The 23,325-nt window shown below is 46.1% G+C and overlaps 1 protein-coding gene across 1 annotated transcript in view; it reads left to right on the forward strand.

Moving 5' to 3' along the window:
* The window catches only part of LOC140395589 (zinc transporter ZIP11-like), a 764,184-nt gene that overhangs the window by 18,540 nt on the left and 722,319 nt on the right, over positions 1-23,325 (forward strand). The window contains exon 3 of the mRNA XM_072483554.1: positions 16,267-16,655. Within this exon, the coding sequence (XP_072339655.1) occupies positions 16,548-16,655 (108 nt within the window). The 5' untranslated portion in view covers positions 16,267-16,547. The remainder of the gene's footprint in view (positions 1-16,266; positions 16,656-23,325) is intronic.

Here is a 23,325-nt window from a genome sequence, read left to right on the forward strand (position 1 = left end):
GGGGGAGGAGAGAAATGGGACAGAGGAAAACAAATAAGAACTCACAAAATGGAGAGGAGCAGAGGGGGAAGGGGAGACGAGGTGAGGAGGGAACCCAAGGGAGTCACAGAGTGAAACAAGGGGAAATAGGGAGGAGGGGAGGGGGTAGGCAGCCCCTATCCAGACCCCGCAAGAACAACAACTAAACCCGCAAAAGAGAGGAGCGGAGCACAGTGTGTGACACCCAGGGCGGAGATTGGTACTCGGGAAAGGCCAGACTACCAACGGGGGGAAGGGAGGAGAGTGGGGAGGGCAGACGGAGGGAATAGGTGTAAATATTTATAAGTAGGGCAGCACGGTGGCGCAGTGGGTTAGCCCTGCTGCCTCACGGCGCCGAGGTTCCAGGTTCGATCCCGGCTCTGGGTCACTGTCCGTGTGGAGTTTGCACATCCTCCCCGTGTTTGCGTGGGTTTTGCCCCCACAACCCAAAGATGTGCAGGGTAGGTGGATTAGCCACACTAAATTGCCCCTTAATTGGAAAAAATGGATTGTGTACTCTAAATTAAAAATAAATAAATTTGTAAGTAAGAAACGTCACATGTAAATACCAGGTGCAGTATAGGTTAAGTTGTTACTCTAAAAACTGAAAAATGCCAAGAAAAATATTTAAAAAAAGAAGTTTTGAGGAAATCCCCTATCACTCTTCTAAACTCCAATGAATATAATCCTAACCGACTTCGTCCCATCTCATATGACAGTCCTGCTATATCAGGAATCAGCCTGGTGAACCTTTGCTGCATTCCCTCCATGGCAAGAACATCCTTCCTCAGATAAGGACACCAAAACTGCACACAATACCCAAGTGTGGCTTCCTAATGCCCTATGCAATTGCAATAAAACATCTCTATTCCTATTTCTATTTCTATAGCTTACTTTCAGTGACTGATGCACAAGGACACCAAGTATATATCCACCTCTCTCAATTTACACCCATTCAAATAATAATCTGCCTCCCTATTTTTGCTACCGAAGTGGATAACCTCACATTTATCCACATTATACTGCATCTGCCATGCATGCCTTGCCATGCCTGTCAAAATCCCACTGAAGCATCTCTGTAATCTCGTCACAGCTCACCCTCCCACCCAACTTTTTATCATCTGCAAATTTGGAGATAATACATTTAGTTATATCGTCCTAATCATTAATATATAATGTGAACAGTAGGGGTCCTAGCACAGATCCCCACGAGTCACTGCCTGCCAATCAGAAAAAGACCCATTTATTCCAACTTTTTGCTTTCTGTACGCTAACCAGCTTTCTATCCTTCTCAAGACACTACTCGTAATACCATGCACTTTAACTTTACATATTAATCTGCTATGTGAGACCTTGTTGAAAGTCTAAATAAACCACATCCACCAGTTCTCCCTGGTCAACTTTACTAGTTACAGCTTCAAAGAATTCTAGTAGATTTGTCCTTTCGTAAATCCATGCTGCCATTGTCTGATTATACCACTGCTTTCCAAATGTGCTATGAAATCCTTGATAATGGATTCTAGCAACTTCCCCACTACCGACGTTAGGCTCACTGGTCTATAGTTCCCTGTTTCCTCTCTATCTCCCTTTTTGAATAATGGGGTTACGTTCACTATCCTCCAATCTGTAGGAACCATTCCAGAGTCCAAAGAATTTTGGAAAATGACCACCAATGGATCTATTATTTCTAGGGCCACTTCCTTAGGTTCTTTGGGATGAAAATTATTAGGCCCTGGATATTTGTCCGCCTTCAATCCCATTAATTTCCCCCAAACCATTTCTTTACAAATACTAATTTCCATCAGCTACTCACTAAAACTTGTGTTTCTCAGAACCTCCGGTACATTATTCATGTCTTCCCTTGTGAAGACAGAAGTAAAGTACGAATTTAGTTCCTCAGTCATTTCTTTGTTCCCCGTTATGAATTCCCCCATTTCTGACTGTAAGGGGCCTACATTTGTTTTATCAATCTTTTTCTCTTTACATACCTGTAGAAATTTTTTTTTGTTCTAAATTTAGAGTACCCGATTCTTTTTTTCCCAATTAAGGGGCAATTTAGCTTGGCCAATGCACCTAGTCTGCACATCTTTTTGGGTTGTGGGGTTGAGAACCATGCAGACAAGGCTATAGCATATTTTACAGTCAGTTTTTATGTTTCCCACTAGTTTACTTCCAAATTGTATTTTCCCCTTCTTAATCAATCCCATGGTCTGCCTTTGCTGAACTTTGAACTGTTCCCAATCCTCAGGTCTATTGCTTTTTCTTGCTAATTTGTATGCCTTTTCTTTGAATCTAATACTATCTCTAATTTCCCTTGTAAGCCTTGGTTTCCCTTTCTTCTCATGCGCAAAATATGAATAAACAACTTTTGGAGTTCACCTATTTGTTCCCTGAATTCCTGCCATAGTCTGTCCGCTGTCCTTCCTTTCAGTAATGTTTCCCAGTCCATCATAGCCAGCTCATGCCTCATACCGTCATAGTTACCTTTATTGAGGTTCAGACCCTGGTCTCAGGATCAACTACCTCACTATCCACCATGATAAAGAATTCTATCATTTTATGGTCTCTCATCCCCAAGGGTTCTCTCACAACTAGATTGCCAACTAACCCTTTCTCATTCCACAACATCCAATCCAAGATGGCCTCTTCCCTTGTTGGTTCCTCAACATACTGGTCCAGAAAATCATCCTGTACACACTCCAGAAATTCCTCCTCTATTGTACTATGACTAATTTGACTCACCCAATCAAGGTGCAGGTTAAAGTCACCCATAATAACAGATGTTCCTTTATCACTTGTATCTCTGATTTCCTGTCTAATGCGATTCCCAGCATTACCACTGCAGTTTGGTGGTCTGTATACCACCCCTACGAATATTGTTTCCCCTTGATGTTTCTTAACTCGTCCCAGACAGATTGCATATCATCTGTACTAATAGCGATCCTCAATATTGTATCAATATCTTCTTTAATCAACACACAACTCCACCACCTTTTCCTTTCTGCCTGTCCTTCCTAAAAACTGAATAGCCCTCAATGTTTAGTTCCCATCCTTGGTCACTTTGGAGCCATGTTTATGTAATCCTAACTACATCATTTCCCTTTATGCCTATCGGCGTAACTAATTCTTTTTAAAAATAAATTTAGAGTACCTAATTATTTGTTTCCAATTAAGGGGCAATTTAGTGAGGCCAATCCACATAACCTACACATCTTTGGGTTGTGGGGGTGAAACGTATGCAGACACGGGGAGAATGTGCAAACTCCACATGGACAGTGACGCGGGGCCGGGATTAACCACTGCGCCGCTGTGTCGCCCGTTTCTGCATAACTAATTTATCCATTTTATTTCGAATGCTTCGCGCATTCATGTACAAAACCTTAAGGCTAGTCCTTTTAACATTCCTCGTCCTGTCCCTACTATTTTTATACAGTGTCATTATCTGATACAGGCCCTTGATTTCTCTGCCTATCACTTTTCTTAATCTCCATTCTGTCTTGTTCTCCTGTTCTTGATTCTCGCTGCTTTGAAACCTTATATAGGTTCCCATTCCCTTGCCATATTAGTTTAAATCTTCCTCAACTGCTCTAGCAAGTATTCTTCCCCCCCCCCCCCCCCCCCCCCCCCCGGCCAAGGACTTGCAATCAAAAGTGCAAGAGGGCATGCTAAGAGCAACACCAGGCAAACCTAAAAATGAGGTGTCAACCTGGTGAAGCTACAAAACAGGACTACCTGTGTGCCAAACAGCATAGGCAGCAAGTACTAGACAGATCTAAGTGACCCCACAACCAACGGATCAGATCTAAGCTCTGCAGTCCTGCACATAATAATAATAGTAATCTTTATTGTCACAAGTAGGCTTACATTAACACTGCAATTAAATTACTGTGAAAAGCCCCTAGTTACCACATTCCAGCGCCTGGTGGTGTGCACCCAAACATGCCTCAGAAAATCTACCCTGATTTCTTGTTGTGATTACGGACTTGTGCTGCGTGGGAGGGTGAGCACCATTTTACCACGTTTTCATGGCCTCATCCTGTTTCTCACTCGGCTTCTGGTGGGGCTCTATGGGTATCTGGTGATGTCTAATGATTGTTTGAATCAATTGTGATGCTGTTCTCCTGCTCTCTGTGCTTGTGTATGCGAGCTGATATTAGGACAGCACGGTAGCATAGTGGTTAGCACAATTGCTTCACAGCTCCAGGGTCCCAGGTTTGATTCCCGGCTTGGGTCACTGTATGTACGGAGTCTGCACGTTCTCCCAGTGTGTGTGTGGGTTTCCTCCGGGTGCTCCAGTTTCCTCCCACAGTCCAAAGATGTGCAGGTTAGATGGATTGGCCATGATAAATTGCCCTTAGTGTTGGGTGGGGTTACTGGGTTATGGGGATAGGGTGGAGGTGTGCGGTTGGGTAGGGTGCTCTTTCCAAGAGCCGGTGCAGACTCGATGGGCCGAATGGCCTCCTTCTGCACTGTAAATTCTATGAATATCTTTTCTCCTTGCTTATGGCGAGGTATTATTTCGTTATTTCGTTGCGTCATTCTCTAAAATGTAAAACCTTAATAAGCATACTTTTAAAAAAAAAGTTAATAAAACTTCACAAAATGAAGGAGGGGATTTTGAGCAGACCCTGATCCTGTAAGCTATCTGCTCTTGGCATCTTCTCAAGGGCAACAGGAATGGATAATAAATTCTTCCATTGCCAGTGATGCACACATCCCAAGAATGGATTTTGAAAAAGTGCTGACTGACCTTGATGAGTGCTTCCAGAACTTTCTGCATGCATTTCAGATTTCCAGCAGCTGTAGCTTTTCTGTTTCATATTATGGGATTAGGCCAGTTTTCAGAGGCTAGATTCACAGTATAAAAGTGATCCCCTACAATGCAGACTTTGTTTGCACTGAGTGCTGAATTTGGTGCATTTGAGTGCGAGAGTGAGACTTTGGTGACTGAGGGAGTATAAGGCTTAATTTTTATCCAAAGTCTAGTCCTTCTTTTATTTAGTTAATTAACTTAAAAGTTGCTGTTTGGTTTAGAAGAAGGTGAATTTTCAATCAGCTTTAAACAAAGGTTCTACTTGTAGGTACTTGCAGCTGGAGCTTGTTAATTAGTTAATTAGATTAGGCCAGTTTTCAGAGGCTAGATTCACAGGATAAAAGTGATCCCCTACAGTGCAGACTTTGTTTGCACTGAGTGCTGAATTTGGTGCATTTGAGTGCTATAGTGAGAGTTTGGTGACTGAGGGAGTGCTGAATTTGGTGCATTTGAGTGCTATAGTGAGAATTTGGTGACTGAGGGAGTTAGGTGAGGAGAGAGTAAGGTGCTCCTTTCATTTCCATTTCCTACATTTCCTCAAAGAGTGTGAAGGGAGCCGGGAGTTTGCAGAGAGTGCAGCTGACTGGGAGAAGAGTCGGGGGGCGGAGGTCCAGTTGGTCCAAAGGGTAGCTATATTATGTAAGGTAAGAGGGGATGGAGGCTAGGCCAGTTGCATGCTCCTCCTGTAGGATGTGGGTGGTGAGGGATACCACCGGTGTCCCCGCTGACTATACCTGCGGGAAGTGCACCCAACTCCAGCTCCTCAAAGACCGTGTTAGGGAACTGGAGCTGAAGCTGGATGAACTTCGGATCATGCGGGAGGCAGAGCGGGTGATAGAGAAGAGTTACAGGGAGGTAACCACACCCAAGGTACAGGACAAGAGTAGCTGGGTTACAGTCAGGGGAAAGAAAACAAACAGGCAGACAGTGCAGGAATCCCTCGTGGCCGTTCCCCTTCAAAACAAGTATACCATTTTGGATGCTGTTGGGGGGATGACCTACCGGGCGGGGGAAGGCTCTAGCGGCCAGGTCTCTGGCACTGAGTCTTGCTCTGGGGCTCAGAAGGGAAGGGGGGAAATAGAAAAGCAATAGTAGTAGGAGATTCAATGGTTAGGGGGATAGGAGATTCTGTGGTCGCGAGCGAGACTCCCGGAAGGTATGTTGCCTCCCGGGTGCCAGGGATGTCTCGGATCGTGTCTTCAGGATCCTTAAGGGCGAGGGGGAGCAGCCAGAAGTCGTGGTGCACATTGGTACCAACGACATAGGTAGGAAAAGGGGTGTGGAGGTAATAAACGAGTTTAGCGAGTTAGGCTGGAAGTTAAAAGCCAGGACAGACAGAGTTGTCATCTCTGGTTTGTTGCCGGTGCCACGTGATAGCGAGGCTAGGAATAGGGAGATAGTGCAGCTGAACACATGGCTGCAGGAATGGTGTAGGAGGGAGGGCTTCAGGTATTAGGATAATTGGAGCGCATTCTGGGGAGGTTGGGACCTGTACAAGCAGGACGGGTTGCATCTGAACCAGAGGGGCACCAATATCCTGGGAGGGTGGTTTTCTAGTACTCTTCGGGAGGGTTTAAACTAATTTGGCAGGGGAATGGGAACCGGATTTGTAGTCCAGCAACTAAGGTAGCCGATATTCAGGACGCCAAAGCGTGTAGTGAGGCAGTGGGGAAGGGAACACTGACAAAGGAGAGTACTTGCAGGCACGGAGATGGGTTGAAATGTGTATACTTCAACGCAAGAAGCATCAGGAATAAGGTGGGTGAACTTAAGGCATGGATCGGTACTTGGGACTTCGATGTGGTGGCCATCACGGAAACTTGGATAGAAGAGGGGCAGAAATGGTTGTTGGAGGTCCCTGGTTCTTGATGTTTCAATAAGATTAGGGAGGGTGGTAAAAGAGGTGGTGGGGGGGGGGGGGGTGGCATTGTTAATTATAGATAGTGTAACAGCTGCAGAAAGGCAGTTCGAGGAGTATCTGCCGACTGAGGTAGTATGGGTTGAAGTCAGAAATAGGAAAGGGGCAGTCACCTTGTTGGGAGTTTTCTATAGGCCCCCCAATAGTAGCAGAGATGTGGAGGAACAGATTGGGAAACAGATTTTGGAAAGGTGCAGAAGTCACAGGGTAGTAGTCATGGGTGACTTCAACTTCCCAAACATTGAGTGGAAACTCTTTAGATCAAATAGTTTGGATTGGGTGGTGTTTGTGCAGTGTGCCCAGGAGGCTTTTCTAACACAGTATGTAGATTGTCCAACCAGAGGGGAGGCCATATTGGATTTGGTACTTGGTACTGAACCAGGGCAAGTGATAGATTTGTTAGTGGGGGAGCATTTTGGAGATAGTGATCACAATTCTGTGACTTTCACTTTAGCAATGGAGAGGGCTAGGTGCGTGCAACAGGGCAAGGTTTACAATTGGGGGAAGGGTAAATACAATGTTGTCAGACAAGAATTGAAGTCAGGGAAGAACACAAGTGAAATGTGGAACTTGTTCAAGGAACAGGTACTACGTGTCCTTGATATGTATGTCCCTGTCAGGCAGGGGAGAGATGGTCGAGTGAGGGAACCATGGTTGACAAGAGAAGTTGCCCCAGAGCCAGACTCAGTGCCAGAGACCTGGCTGCTAGGGCCTTCCCCCGGTAGATCATCCCCTCCAACAACATCCAAAACGGTATACTTGTTTTGAAGGGGAACGGCCACAAGGGATCCCTGCACTGTCTGCCTGTTTGTTTTCTTTCCCCTGATTGTAACCCAGCTACTCTTGTCCTGTACCTTGGGTGTGGTTACCTCCCTATAACTCCTCTCTATCACCCCCTGTGCCTCCCGGATGATCCGAAGTTCAACCAGCTCCAGCTCCAGTTCCCTAACACGGTCTCTGAGGAGCTGGATGCACTTCCCGCAGGTATAATCAGCGGGGACACCGGTGGTATCCCTCACCACCCACATCCTACAGGAGGAGCATGCAACTGGCCTAGCCTCCATCCCCTCTTACCTTACAGAATATAACTGCCCTGGGGACCAACTGGACCTCCGCCCCTCGACTCTTCTCCCAGTCAGCTGCACTCTCCGTAAACTCCTGGCTCCCTTCTCGCTCTTTGCGGAAATGTAGGAAATGAAATGAAAGTACCTTACTCCCTCCTCACCGAACTCCCCCAGTCACCAAACTCTCACAATAGCACTCAAATGCACCAAATTCAGCACTCCCTCAGTCACCAAACTCTCACAATAGCATTCAAATGCACCAAATTCAGCACTCCCTCAGTCACCAAACTCTCACTATAGCACTCAAATGCACCAAATTCAGCACTCAGTGCAAACAAAGTCTGCACTGTAGTGGATCACTTTTATACTGTGAATCTAGCCTCTGAAAACTGGCCTAATCCAATTAAATAATTAACAAGCTCCAGTTGCAAATACCTACAAGTAGAACTTTTGTTTAAAGCTGATTGAAAATTCACCTTCTTCTAAACCAAACAGCAACTTTTAAAGTTAATTAACTAAATAAAAGAAAGACTAGACTTTAGACAAAAATGAACCCTTATCCTCCCTCAGTCACCAAACTCTCACTATAGCACTCAAATGCACCAAATTCAGCACTCAGTGCAAACAAAGACTGCACTGTAGTGGATCACTTTTATACTGTGAATCTAGTGTTCAAAAACGTTCAGTGGGGGTTACTGGGTTACGGGGATAGAGTAGATACGCTGGCTTGAGTAGGGTGCTCTTTGTAAGGGCTGGTGCAGACTCGATGGGCTGAATGGCTTCCTTCTGCGCTGTTAATTCTATGATTCTATGCTGAGCCAAAGAAAGAGTGTTGAATGGGAATGGCAAATAACTTGGTCACAGTTTCATAGAATTTACAGTGCAGAAGGAGGCCATTCGGCCCATCGAGTCTGCACCGGCTCTTGGAAAGACCACCCTATCCAAGCCCACACCTCCACCCTATCCCCATAACCCAGTAACTCTATCCAACACTAAGGGAGAGTTTCTTAAACTTGATCTTAAAGATGGGTTTCCTGACCAAGGTGAGGGATTCCGGATCATGGGACCTCTGTGGTTGTTGTCCGGAAACAGAGGTGGATTTAATCAGTCTATATTTATATTTGTGGGTATTAGAAATATGGTGTAGATTTAAGTAAGGCTTGTTTTGTGTGCCTGTGTAAAAAAACTGGTTTCAACTTCAGTTAGATTCCTGTTAAAAAAGTATGTCTGCATATCTGTGACTTTTGGTAAAGTGAAAACAAGCCAGGTTAAAAGAAAGATTAAGCTGCTGCTTAGCAACCAGGGACCCAGCCTGAAAAGCATAAGCACTTGTGGTTCAGTTGGAACCAGGTACCTGAGAAGAAAGCAGCTCTTTTTAAAAATAATTTCAGAGTACCCAATTTGTTTTCCAATTAAGGAGCAATTTAGCGTGGCCAATCCACCTACCATGTACAACTTTTAGGGGTTGTGGAGGTGAGACCCACGCAGGCACAGGGAGAATGTGCAAATTCCACACGGACAGTGACCCAGGGCTGGGATTGAACCAAGGTCCTCGGCGCTGTGAGGCAGCAGTGCTAACCATTGTACCACCGTGCCACCCACAAGAAAGCAGCTCTAGGAGAAACTGCCAGTAGACAGGTACGACAATGGAGTAAGGAGCAAGCATCTGGGAGGAATTGATGAGAAATCCGCATAAATTGTATTGAGTGGCATCTACCACTTGGTTTCAGAGTGTGGGGTGTCTGACCACAGTTGGCCTATTGGTTTACATAGACTGTGTACTTACTGAGATCATTATTGAATCATTTAGAGTCCCTACAGTGCAGAAGGAGGTCATCTGGCCCAACGGGTCTGTGCCGACCCCTCAAAAGAGCACCCTTCCCAGGCCCAATCCCTGCTCCAGCCATCTATCACCATTCAACCTTTGGACACTAAGGGGCAATTTAGCATGGCCAACTCAAATAACCTGCACATTTTTGGACCATGGGAGGAAACCAGAGTACCTGCAGGAATCCCATGCAGACACGGGGAGAAAGTGCAAACTCCATACAGTCACCCGAGGTCGGAATCGAACATGGGTCCCTGGCCCTGAGGCGCAGTAGTGCGAACCACTGTGCCACCATGCCGCCATTTTGTATATTTTGTAAACTGCTTTTACAAAACATGGTGGCACAACGGTTAGCACTACTGCCTCACAGTGCTGGATTTGATTTGAGCCTTGAGTGACTCTCGGTGTGGAGTTTGCACAATCTCCCCTTGTCTGCGTGGGTTTCCTCCGGGTGCTCTGGCTTCCTCCCATAGTCCAAAGGTGTGCAAGTTAAATTGATTTTTTATGGACGCCTGTTCAGCTCTCAACAATGGCTAAGATACTGAACCAGATGCGGAACGTTTTTTTTAAGTTTTAAGACTGTGCAGAAACATCAATTTGTTCCAGGAGTGATAAGAAATAGGGCTTGGTTATTATCAAACTTTAATAAAATGAAAGAAAACAACATTTAAACTTTTACTTCAACTCTAACACTAACAGATTATGTGCAGTTTCTTAACCTAAACACACGAGTTCCCAAATAACTGGCTTTTAAAGCAGACCAAGGCAGGCCAGCAGCACGGTTCAATTCCCGTACCAGCTTCCCTGAACAGTCGCCGGAATGTGGCGACTAGGGGCTTTTCACAGTAACTTCATTGAAGCCGACTTGTGACAATAAACGATTATTACTATTACTCCTTTACTCCCCTTAGTTTTCGTTATGCATGAACATGTAGCTCTTGTTCCACTATCACAGACAGACAAAGGCAATACTTGCATTTCAAAGCACTTTCTTCTGTCAGGGACTTTTGTTCAGAATCATTTTTCAAAGTCTGCCTTGGTAGCAACTTTCATTTAAAAATAAATAAATTTAGAGTACCCAATTAATTTTTTCCAATTAAGGGGCAATTTAGCGTGGCCAATCCACCAACCCTGCACATTTTTGGGTTGTGGAGGCAAAACCCCAGCAAACACGGGAAGAATGTGCAAAATCCACATGGACAGTGACCCAGAGCCTGGATCGAACCTGGGATCTCGGCACCGTGAGGCAGCCGTGCTAACCACTGCGCCACCGTGGCAACTTTCATGTCCTCTCTGGTCAATTTCCACAGCCTTCTTTGTAACTGTTCAAGACAGCATTTCTTCCCACTCTCGTTCTAAGCTCCACCCACGCCCTCAAACAAAGGTTCTCCCCTGAAGTTGCCAGACTTGAATCCATTATTGTTATCTGGGCTGCCTGGTTTCCCACTCCACCTTCTCCGTGCCAATTGGCATAGGGTTGAGAAAATTTGAGAAGTTAACACGTGGCTAAAGGAGTGGTGCGGGAAAGAGGGATTCCATTTCACGGGGCATTGGCATCAGTACTGGGGCAGGAGGGACCTGTACCGTTGGGACGGTCTTCACCTGAACCATTCTAGGACCAGTGTTCTAGCGAATAGGATAAATAGGCTGGTCACAAGGACTTTAAGCTAGCAAGTTGGGGGGAAGGGAAGTGTAAAGCTATGGACAGTATAATGGTTAATGGAGATCAAGGCAGCAGGTTACGTGACAGGTTATTATGTAGAGATATGGGTTCAAAGACAAGGAAAATTAGGAGAAAGGGTAAGAGGAAAAATAAATTGCGAAAAGTTACTGATCAAGGTGTTAGGATTCATAACAAAGACATAAAAAACAGCATAAGTGTACTTTACCTGAATGCTCGTAGTATACGAAATAAGGTAAATGAGTTGATGGCGCAAATCATCGTGAATGACTATGATTTAGTGGTCTTTACTGAAACATGGTTAAAAGATGGTCACGACTGGGAGTTAAATATCCAAGGGTATCAGACTAGACGAAAGGATAGAATGGACGGTAAGGGCAGTGGTGTAGCTTTGTTGTTTAAGGATGGCATCCGGGTAATAGTAAGGGATGATATTGGTGCTATGGAGGACAAGGTTGAATCAATTTGGGTGGAAATCAGGAATAGTAAGGCGAAAAGGTCACTGATAGGAGTAGTCTATAGGCCACCATATAGTAACAGGATGGTAGGGCAGGCAATAAGCAAAGAAATAACGGATGCATGTAGAAATGGTACAGCGGTTATCATGGGAGATTTTAATCTGCATATCGATTGGTTTAACCAGGTTGGTAAAGGCATCCTTGAGGAGGAGTTTATAGAATGTGCCCGGGATAATTTCCTGGAACAGTATGTAATGGAACCTACAAGGGAACAAGCGGTCCTAGATCTGGTCCTGTGTAATGAGGCAGGATTGATTAATGATCTCATAGTTCGGGATCCTCTTGGAAGGAGTGACCACAATATGGTGGAATTTAAAATACAGTTGGAGGATGACAAGGTAAAATCAAACACTAGTGTTTTGTGCTTAAACAAAGTCGATTACAATGGGATGAGAGAAGAACTAGCTAAGGTAGACTGGGAGCAAAGACTTCATGGTGAAGCAGTTGAGGAACAGTGGAGAACCTTCCGAGCGATCTTTCACAGTGTTCAGAAAAGGTTCATACCGACAAAAAAAAAAGAAAAGGGAAAAATCGACCGTGGATATCTAAGGAGGTGAGGGAGAGTATCAAATTGAAGGAAAAACATACAAAGTGGCAAAAATTAGTGGGAGACTAGAGGACTGGGAAGTATTTAGGGGACAACAGAAAGCTACTAAAAAAGCCATAAAGAAGAGTAAGGTAGACTATGAAAGTAAACTGGCTCAGAACATAAAAGCAGATAGTAAAAGCTTCTACAAATATATAAGACACAAAAGAGTGGCTAAGGTAAATATTGGTCCTTTGGAAGATGAGAAGGGAGATTTAATAATAGGAGACGGGGAAATGGCTGAGGAGCTGAACAGGTTTTTTGGGTCAGTCTTCACAGTGGAGGACACAAATAACATGCCAGTGACTGATGGAAATAAGGATATGATAGGTGAGGACCTTGAGATGATTGTAATCACTAAGGAGGCAGTATTGGGCAAGCAAATGGGGCTAAAGGTAGACAGGTCTCCTGGCCCTGATGGGATGCATCCCAGAGTGTTAAAAGAGATGGCTAGGGAAATTGTAACGCACTAGTGATAATTTATCAAAATTCACTAGACTCTGGGGTGGTCCCAGAGGATTGGAAAGTAGCAAACGTGACACCACTGTTTAAAAAAGGAGGTCGGCAGAAAGCGGGTAAGCTTAACTTCGGTTGTAGGGAAAATGCTGGAATCTATCATTAAGGAGGAAATAGCGGGGCACCTGGAGGGAAATTGTCCCATTGGGCAGACGCAGCATGGGTTCACAAAGAGTAGGTCGTGTCTGACTAATTTGGTAGAATTTTTTGAGGACGTTACCAGTGCAGTAGATAACGGGGAGCCAATGAATGTGGTATATCTGGATTTCCAGAAAGCTTTTGACAAGGTGCCACACAAAAGGTTGCTGCATAAACTAAAGATGCATGACATTGAGGGTAAAGTGGTAGAATGGGTAGGGGATTGGTTAACTAACAGAAAGCAGAGAGTGGGGATAAATGGGTGTTTCTCTGGTTGGCAACCTGTAACTAGTGGGGTCCCTCAAGGATCAGTGTTGGGCCCACAGTTGTTCACAATTTACAGAGACGATTTGGAGTTGGGGACCAGGTGCAATGTGTCAAAGTTTGCAGACGACACTAAGATGAGTGGTAAAGCAAAAAGGGCAGAGGATACCGGACGTCTGCAGAAGGATTTGGATAGGTTAGGTGAATGGGCTAGGGTCTGGCAGATGGAATTCAATGTTGCCAAATGTGAGGCTATCCATTTTGGGAGGAATAACAGCAGAATGGATTATTATTTAAACGGTAAGATGTTAAAACATGCTGCTGTGCAGAGGGACCTGGGTGTGCTGGTGCACGAGTCGCAAAAAGTTGGTGTGCAGGTGCAACAGGTGATTAAGAAGGCTAATCGAGTTTTGTCTTTCATTGCTAGAGGGATGGAGTTCAAGACTAGTGAGGTTATGCTGCAATTGTATAAGGTGTTGGTGAGGCCACATCTGGATTATTGTGTTCAGTTTTGGTCTCCTTACCTGAGAAAGGACATATTGGCACTGGAGGGAGTGCAGAAGAGATTCACTAGGTTGATCCCAGAGTTGAGGGGATTAGATTATGACGAGAGGTTGAGTAGACTGGGACTGTACTCATTGGAGTTTAGAAGGATGCGGGGGGATCTTATTGAGACATATAAAATTATGAAGGGGAATAGATAGGATAGATGCGGGCAGGTTGTTTCCACTGGTCGGGGAAAGCAGAACTAGGGGGCATAGCCTCAAGATAAGGGGAGGTAGATTTAGGACGGAGTGTAGGAGCAACTTCTTCACCGAAAGGGTTGTGAATCTCTGGAATTCCTTGCCCAGTGAAGCAGTTGAGGCTCCTTCTTTAAACGTTTTTAAGAAAAAGATAGATGCCTTTCTAAAGAATAAAGGGATTCGGGGATATGGTGTACGGGCCGGAGAGTGGAGCTGAGTCCACAAAGATCAGCCATGATCTCATTAAATGGTGGAGCAGGCTCGAGAGGCCAGATGGCCTACTCCTGTTCCTAGTTCTTATGTTCTACAAAAGAGCTATGTCATTCATATGCAATTAACCTTCCATTGATGGACAAATAGGTCATCAGACTCTGTGATGGGCTGATATCTTATCAAACAATGTTGTCCCAAAGGACAATGGATCTTGAGTGGATTATCCTGCCTGAACTGGAGCCTCCTGTGTAATCCCACTAACGGGATTAAGTCTGAATGGGACAAAGTAACTCAGGCTGTGGGCATATCCCTCTGACTCTGCTGCTAGCAGTCTTTTACTTCAATCTGTTTAACCCCTAAATTGCCTGCTATAGCTTCAACCCCATTTCTGTACCCAAGTTCCTAATATCTCCCGATCATGACAGATTGGCCTTGTGAATGAAATGAATGAAATGAAAATTGCTTGTCACGAGTAGGCTTCAATTAAGTTACTGTGAAAAGCCCCTAGTCGCCACATTCTACCGTCTATTCGGGGAGGCTGGTACGGGAATCGAACCGTGCTGCTGGCCTGCCTTGGTCTGCTTTAAAAGCCAGCGATTTAGCCCAGTGAGCTAAACCAGCCCCAGTCCCTTAGGGTCCAACGGTGTGTGGGTTAGTTGGGGTTACAGGGATAGGTGGGGGAGTGAGCTTAGGTAGGGTGCTCTTTCAGTGGGTCATTGCAGACTCAATGGCCCGAATGGCCTCCTTATGCATTGAAGGAATTCTATAGCTCTACAATAGTTCTATCTCTGTAAGTGACTCGAGCCCAACAACAGCCACGGTAATCTATTTTCAAACCCAAGACCTCCTTAATTCTCCCAATTCCGGCATTTTATGCCCCCCACTCTCCTTTTACTCCACTATTCAAAACCATGCGTCCAGGTAGGTCGACCCTAAGCTCTGGAATTCCTTCCCTAATTCTCACCATCATCATTTTAAATCTGGAGATGATTACGCTTCTGTGAATCACTTTGGGTCAGTCCTGCGTTGAAAGCACTATACAAATTCACATTTTTGGTGTTAGCACTGGTCCTCAGATAAACTTTTCTTTGGACATGAAGTGAAAATGGAGAATATGGGAGAGGGTGAAGGTTTTCTGGGTGGGAAGGAGGGATCCAGACATTTCTTCTCAAACATTTTTTTTTACACCATTCTTAAAGTTACAAAGCCAATGCACAGACTGGACAGCGCAAGTCCTTAATCCATATCACTGTTTGCTTTAAAAATCAATTCAAATTGAATCCAATTCCCGGTCTCCACAAGAGAAAGATACAAGATCCAAGCTGTCGGGAAATGACATTGGACCTGATCTTTGCCCAAACGCCGTTTTACAAAGCATCAGTTGACTGACAAGCAACTTTGCCAGAGCACTGGAGTAAATCCAGCTGGAACACGCACACACTTACAATCTCACAGTTTCCAGTTGACTGTTGGCAAAATGTCATGGAGCCTGATTCAAAAGGAGTCACGATTGATCAAATCACACTTCAGAGCTCAAACCAGACCAGGGCACCCGGAGTATCCACGGCTGCAACTGAATAAAATGGGCAAACAACAGCGTGGTAATTTACCCGGCGTGTTGTGGTGCAAACGTCATGTGATTCAATTGACGCTGGGTTAATAATATTGCTACATTTCGGTCTGGAGCCACAATGCTTTTAGGGATATCGATTGCTGACTTCCAAAGTGCATGTTGAGAGGATGGGGCTAATGTAAAATTGGGCTCGTGTGATAGCCCCGTAAACTGACACCAGCGACAACACAGCTTCAGCATCACTGTAATCATGTCTTTAGCAGCCGCAGTGTTTAGAGCGCAGTGTGTTCCTCTGCAAACTGAACGTAGCCTGCCCGCTGGTGAATAAAACATTGGTTTTGTCCTTTTGTTTTAATAGGAATGCTTTAATTTCTCTCTCTCTTTGTTTTGAAGTTGCAAACCCGCTCACGGAACGAAGGTGCCCCACTGGCTTCCACTGGGCTGCAAAATGCAACAGGACTTGGCTTCCGCGTCCGCGTACGGCCGGCCTGATTGACGGGCGGCGCAGCCAATCGGCCCACCGGGCTCCCCGTCCCCCGCTTCCCATTGGGCGGGGGCTGCAGGCGGCCCGGCCAATCGGCGCGGCGCGGGGGCGGCGCCTGCGTCTTGCCGGAGAGACACGTGGGCAGAGGATGAGGAAGTGAGTGGTGCGGCTGCCGCGGCAGGAGGACACAATGATCGAAGGCTGGAGCCCCGTTCTTCAGAGCCTCCTGGGTACCCTCTTCACCTGGGGGCTCACCGCTGCCGGGGCCGCTCTGGTCTTCATCTTCTCACAAGGCCAGGTGGGTATTTGTGGACCAGACTTTGAATGTGTTGCATTGCATTGAGACCAGTCCCCTCCAGGGCTGTCTCAGGACAGACCCCCCCCCCCCCCCCCCATTAATTTAAATGCAATCTCCGAAAGCAAACTCATAAATCAGGGTTTCGACTTGTGTAGATCCCTGTCTTTGAATGCAGTCTTTCTGACATTGACATGGCACGTTCAATTAAGGATCACACTGCAAGGGAGGTCAACACAATAATTGTTGAACTTTGCACATCAATTGGAGGGGGAAAGCAAACTTCCTCAATGAGATGCTGATGAAGGGGAATCGTAAGATTTAGTGTGACATGTCCATTACTGTGCCCCCCCCCCCCTCCCCCAGTACTACACTACATAACATTCCTGGTTTCTTTCAATGATTGTCACTCCTAATGACCTATCTCTCCCCATGACCTTTCGTGTTGTCGTGGTGTAGGCAGAATATTTTGCAATTGCCACGTTGGTTGCCCAACCCTTTCTGCAAACCGACACCTCACAGTTATCCTTGAATGTGTTCACCTTCAGTCCAGTCACTTTCCTATTCTTGTCTCTTCTGGGTAATTTACCTGGTGTAGATGTCCATTCAGTTTCCTTTTAGAAAGTTCGCTGTTAAAGATGGTAATGATCTGAAACTTGCTGCCAAGAGCGGGAAGTTGAGATGATCAATAACTTTGAAAGGATATTGCATGTGCACTTATAGAATTTACAGTGCTGAAGGAGGCCATTCGGCCCATCGAGTCTGCACTGGCCCTTGGAAAGAGCACCCTACCCAAGCCCACACCTCCACCCTATCCCTGCAACCCAGCAACCCCACTTAACCTTTTTTTGGACACTAAGGACAATTTAGCACGGCCAATCCACCTAACCCGCACATCTTTGGACTGTGGGAGGAAACCGGAGCACCCGGAGGAAACCCACGCACACACGGGGAGAACGTGGAGACTCCGCACAGACAGTGACCCAAGCCGGGAATTGAACCTGGGACCCTGGAGCTGTGAAGCAACTGTGCTAACCACTATGCTACCGTGCTGCCACTTGAGGGAAATAAACTCCCAGGGCTGTGGTGATAGAGTGGTGGAATGGCCTGACACGATTGGTCTACAGAGAGCCGGCATGGAATAAATGGAATGTTTCTATGACCGATGGCCTGGACATCTCTCAATGATACTGGCCACAGAATAATGCAAATGTCCATCTCTGCTTGATGCGGGATATGTCAGATATGCAGTAGCTATTTGTATCGTATCTTTTAATATAGGAATGCCTCCCAAGTTGCTTGACTGAAGTGAAATCAGACGAACTTGACACCAAGGAAGTGAAAGCTTTAGGGGTTGGATTCCAGAGCTTAGGCTATTAGAACTTTTAATTTAGTATTTCTTGTATTCCTGCTTTGCCACCTCATTGTAGACAATGTGTCAGCTGCATCCTCTGACGTTACAACAGAAGGTTTACATTGGCCCTGAAATGTTTTGGGCTATCCCAGTGTTTTTCAAACTTTTTTTCCAGGGACCCATTTTTACTAACCGGCCGACCTTCGCGACCCACGCCGGCCGACCTTCGCGACCCACGCTGGCCGACCTTCGCGACCCACGCCGGCCGACCTTCGCGACCCACGCCGGCTGATCTGCGCGACCCACCATTTTCTCTTGCCTTGTTTGTTGCTGACAAAAATGGAGGAAATGGTTTTGGGTCCCTTTGGCCCCAATGGTCCCTTTGTCCCCCGAACTCGGGGGAAAAAAAGGCTGCGACCGTATAAAACAAATGCTGCCGCACTGCGCATGCGCACTGATGATCGGAGACGCATGCGCAATGCGGGCGACTTTTAAAAAAACTTCCTGGCCATTTTGAAGGCAGCTCGCAGCCGGCATTATTAAAAGCTGGCTGCTGTGGCTGTTGCGCACGGATTTGCGCGATCGAAGCGCCGCGACGGACGGCTCTGCGACCCTTCCGACACCCGCCCACGACCCACCCGCTGGTCGCGCCCCCTGAGTTTGACAATGCCTGGGCTATCCCATGGTTATGAAAGGGGTGATGTAAACACAAGTGCAAGCAGGATGGTCGCATAGTGGCTGCGTTACTGGGTCACCAGTCCAGAAGCTCGGATGAATGATCAGAGAACTTCTACCATGGCAACTGGGAAATTTAAATTGAGTTAAATTCAATCTGAAAAAAACCCTAGCATCAGTATCAGTGGCCATGAAACAACCGGATTGTTATTAAAGTTAATCTATTTCACTAATGTCCTTTTAGGAAGGAAATGTGCTGACTCTCCCAATGCCTCAGCTGTGCCTCTCTGGCCTTTAAGTCAGAATGTTGTGGGTCTCCAGTTCTACTGGTGGTCCTGAGCACAAATATTGATGATGACGCTTCAGTGCAGTACCGAGTGAGTGCTGCGGTGTTGTAGATGCTGCCGTTCAGCTGAGTCATTAAATCAAGCTTGCCCTCTTAGGTGGATGTAAAAGATTCCATGGCTCTATTTCACCAGAGAGTAATGAATTATCCTCCATGTCTTGGGGTGATATTAATCCCTCAACCAACATCAGAAAAGACAAATATTGAGGAGCTGGATGAGGGTCTGTGGGCTGATGCTCTGGGCAGGGTCAATTCCTCCTCCTCGTGCGCCAGGCTCAGTCTAATACAGTTCAAAGTAGTACATGGGGCGCATATGACCGGGGCGAGGATGAGTAGGTTTTTTGGGGTGGAGGACAGATGTGTGAGATGTTCGGGCAGTGCAGGAGCCGAAAGAGGCCGGAGTTCTGGCCTTTGCATCCCTGGTAGCCCGGCGGAGGAGCCTGCTAATGTGGAGAGATGCAAAGCCCCCGAGTGTGGAAGCTTGGATCAATGACATGGCAGGGTTCATTAAGCTGGAAAGGATAAAGTTTGCCTTGCGAGGTTCTGTGCAGGGGTTCTCCAGGCGGTGGCAACCGTTCCTAGACTTTCTCGCGGAACGCTAGGTGGAGGTCAACAGCAGCAGCCCGGGGGGGTGGGTTTGGTTTATGTTTTTGTTAAAAGGGGGTGTTTTCCCCACTTTTGTAGTTATTGGTTAAATGGGGTTAATGCATCCTTGTTTGATTTCCTATGTACAATTTTGTTTTTCTTTCTTTCTGGAGTGTTTGGTTGAAAATTTTGAATAAACATATTTTTAAAAAAAAGGAAAGACAAATATTATTTGGTCACATTGCTGTTGGTGGGGTTTTGACGTTTGTGACGTACTGCCCTGTCTCCTCAATTACAGCAGTGACTACATGTCAAAAGTGCTTCATTGGCCATTTGAGACGATATAAAAGGCGCTTCACAAATGCAAGTGTTTCTTTCTTTGACCTGGTCTGCTCCAAGCGACTCCAGACTCTCAGCAATGTTGGTGACTCTTTAATCCCTTCTGAAATGGACTCTCAGCTACTCGTAGAAATCCTACAGTGCAGGTGGTGGCTATTTTGCCCATCAAGTTGGCACAATCCTCTGGAAGAGCACCCTGCCTAGGCCCACTGCCCCACCCTATCCCTGTAACCCCATCGACTGTGCACATCTTTGAATACTAATGGACAATTTTAGCATGGCCAGTCCCCCTAACCTGCACATCTTTGGACTGAGGGAGGAAACCGGAGTACCCAGAGTAAACCCATGCAGACAGGGGGAGAATGTGCAAACTCCACACAGACAGTGAGACCCAAGGCCAGAATCAAACCTGGTCCCTGGTATTGAGACAGCAGTGCTAGCCACTGTTCCATACCATGGCAGTGCCATGTCTTTATGGAAAAGACCCAAGAATGGTTGGTGGAAATGACATGGAGTAATTGAAGGATTTACAAAGTATTCCTCTCATTTGTAGGTGAATGTACACTGTTGATTTGACAACAAAAGTTGGATGCATTATAAACTGACTAAATAAATGAAGGTGTAAAATTAGGTCACTGCATTGTCCGAATGCATAATGTGTACGTAATGGTGTAATAGTGCTCATGGACTTCCAAAATTTGTTTGATAAAGTGCTTGTCAGCAAAGTCAAATACCATAAAATAGAAGGAACAGTGGCAGCATGGATACAAAGTTGGTGGAGTGACCAGATACAGAGAGTATTGGCGAATTAGTGCGTTTGATCTGGAGGAAGTTATACTGTGGGGTTCCTCGTGATTTATAGTAATGGTCTGGACTTGTGGATGCAGGGCACAATTTCAATATTTGCAGATGACGCAAAAGTTGGAAGTATTGTGAACCATGAGGAGGATGGTGATGAACTTTAAGGAGACATGGACAGGCTGGTGGACACGTGGAATTTTAATGCAGAGCTGTGTGAAGTAATACATTTTGTTCGGAAGAATGAGGAGGGGCAATATAAAATAAAGGATACAGTTCTAAAGTGGGCAGAGGGACTGGACGGCATATCTTACTATTTGTTCAAGGGTGACAGGGCAGACCGAGAAAGTGGTTAAAAACATTTAGGATCCTGGGCTTTTATGTGTAGAGGCAACGAGTACAAAAGTAAGGCGGTTATGGTGAACCTTTAATGAAACACATGTTCCACCGTAACTGGAGTACCATCTCCAATTCTTAGGAAGGATATGAAGGCTTCACATATTTTTATTTGCTCACGGGATGTGGGCTTCATTGGCTAGGCCAGCATTCATTGTCCATCCCTAATGGCCCTCAAAGACCGTGGTGAGCTATCTTCTTGAACCACTGCAGTCCATGTGGTGCATGTAACAGCACCACAGTGCTGTTAGGCAGCACGTTCTAGGATTTTGACCCAGCTGCAGTGAAGGAACGGCGCTATATGCCTTGGAGAGGATCTTCCAGGTGGTGGTGTTCCCAATATTGTCATTCTAGATGGTAGTGGTCGTAGGTTTGGAAGGTGCTGTCGAAGGAGTCTTGGTGAGTTCCTGCAGTGCATCTTGTGGATGGTACACATGGCTACTACTGTGTGTCAGTGGTGGAGGGAATGAATGTAGTGGATGGAGGTGCCAATCAAGTGGGATGCTTTGCCCTGGATGGTGTTGAGCTTCATGGGTGTTGTGGGTGGTGCACTCATCCAGGTAAGTGTGGTATATTTCATCACACTCCTGACATGTGTCTTGCAGATGGTGGACAGGCTTTGGGGAGTCAGGCAATTAATTATTCGCTGTAGAATTCCTGGCCTCTGACCTGCTCTTGCAGCCACAGTATTTACTTGGCTTGTCCAGTCCTGTTTCTGGTCAATGGTAACCGCCAGGATGTTGAGAGTAGGGGACTCAGTGATGGTAATGCTATCGAATATCAAGGAGAGATGGTTGGAATTTCTCCTGATGGCGATAGTCATTGCCTGGCACTTAGGTGGTGCAAATGCTACTTGCACTTGTCAGCCCAAGCCTGAATATTGTCCAGGTCCTGTTGTATTTGGACATAGACTGATTCAGTATATGAGGAGTCGCGAACGGTACTGACCATTGTGCAGTTCTCTCTCTCTCTCTCTCTCTCTCTCTTCCCCCCCCCCCCCCCCCCCCCTACAAAATCACCACCACCACCACCACACACACTCACCTTATGATTAAAGGAAGGTCATTGATGAAACAGTTGAAGATGGTTGAGCTTTGGACACTACCCTGTGGAACTCTTGCAGTGATATCCTGGAGCTGAGATGACTGACCTCCAACAACAATCGTCCTTTGTGTAGGAATGAATTCAATCAGTGGAGTGTTTTCCCCCGATACCCACTGACTCCAGTTTTGGTAAGGCTCCTTGATACCATCCATACTCCGTCAAATGCAACCTTGGTGTCGAGGACGGTCACTCTCACTTTATCCTGGCTACTTACTAACATATTCACTCTTCAGGCGATACCACCACAAGAGCGTGCAGAAAAGATTCATGAGAATGGTTCCAGGGCTGAGGGACTTCAGTGACATCAATTGGAGAAGTTGGGGATGAGAGGTTTGAGAGGAGATTTGAGAGAAATGTTAAAAAGCATGGGGTATCCAGACATAGTAGATCAGAAACTGTTTCCATTGGCAGAAGGGTCCAGAACCCGCCACAACCGGTCTACAGCAGACACCATCTCCCTGGCCCTACACTCATCCCTGGAGCATCTCGAAAACAAGGACTCCTACATCAGACTCTTATTTATTGACTACAGCCCTGCCTTCAACACCATAATCCCAGCCAAGCTCATATCAAAGCTCCAAAACCTAGGACTTGGTTCCTCACTCTGCAACTGGATCCTCGACTTCATGACCCATAGACCACAATCAGTAAGGATAAACGACACCTCCTCCATGATAGTCCTCAATTCTGGGCCCCGCAAGGCTGCGTACTTAGCCCCCTACTCTATTCCCTGTACACACACAACTGCATGGCAGAATTTGGCTCCAACTCCATCTACAAGTTTGCTGACGACAGGACCGTAGTGGGTCCAGTCTCGAACAACGACGAGTCCGAATACAGGAGGGAGATTGAAAACCTAGTGGAGTGGTGTAATAACACCAATCTCTCCCTCAATGCTAGCAAAACTAAAGAGCTTGTCATTGACTTCAGGAAACAAAGTATCGTACACACCCCTGTCAGCATCAACGGGGCCGAGGTGGAGATGGTTGGCAGCTTCAAATTCGTGGTTGTGACCATCACCAAAAATCTGTCCTGGTCCTCCCACATCGATGCTGCGACCAAGAAAGCACAACAGC

This window comes from Scyliorhinus torazame, chromosome 18 (genome assembly GCF_047496885.1).
Source record: "Scyliorhinus torazame isolate Kashiwa2021f chromosome 18, sScyTor2.1, whole genome shotgun sequence".
Lineage (NCBI taxonomy): Eukaryota > Metazoa > Chordata > Chondrichthyes > Carcharhiniformes > Scyliorhinidae > Scyliorhinus > Scyliorhinus torazame.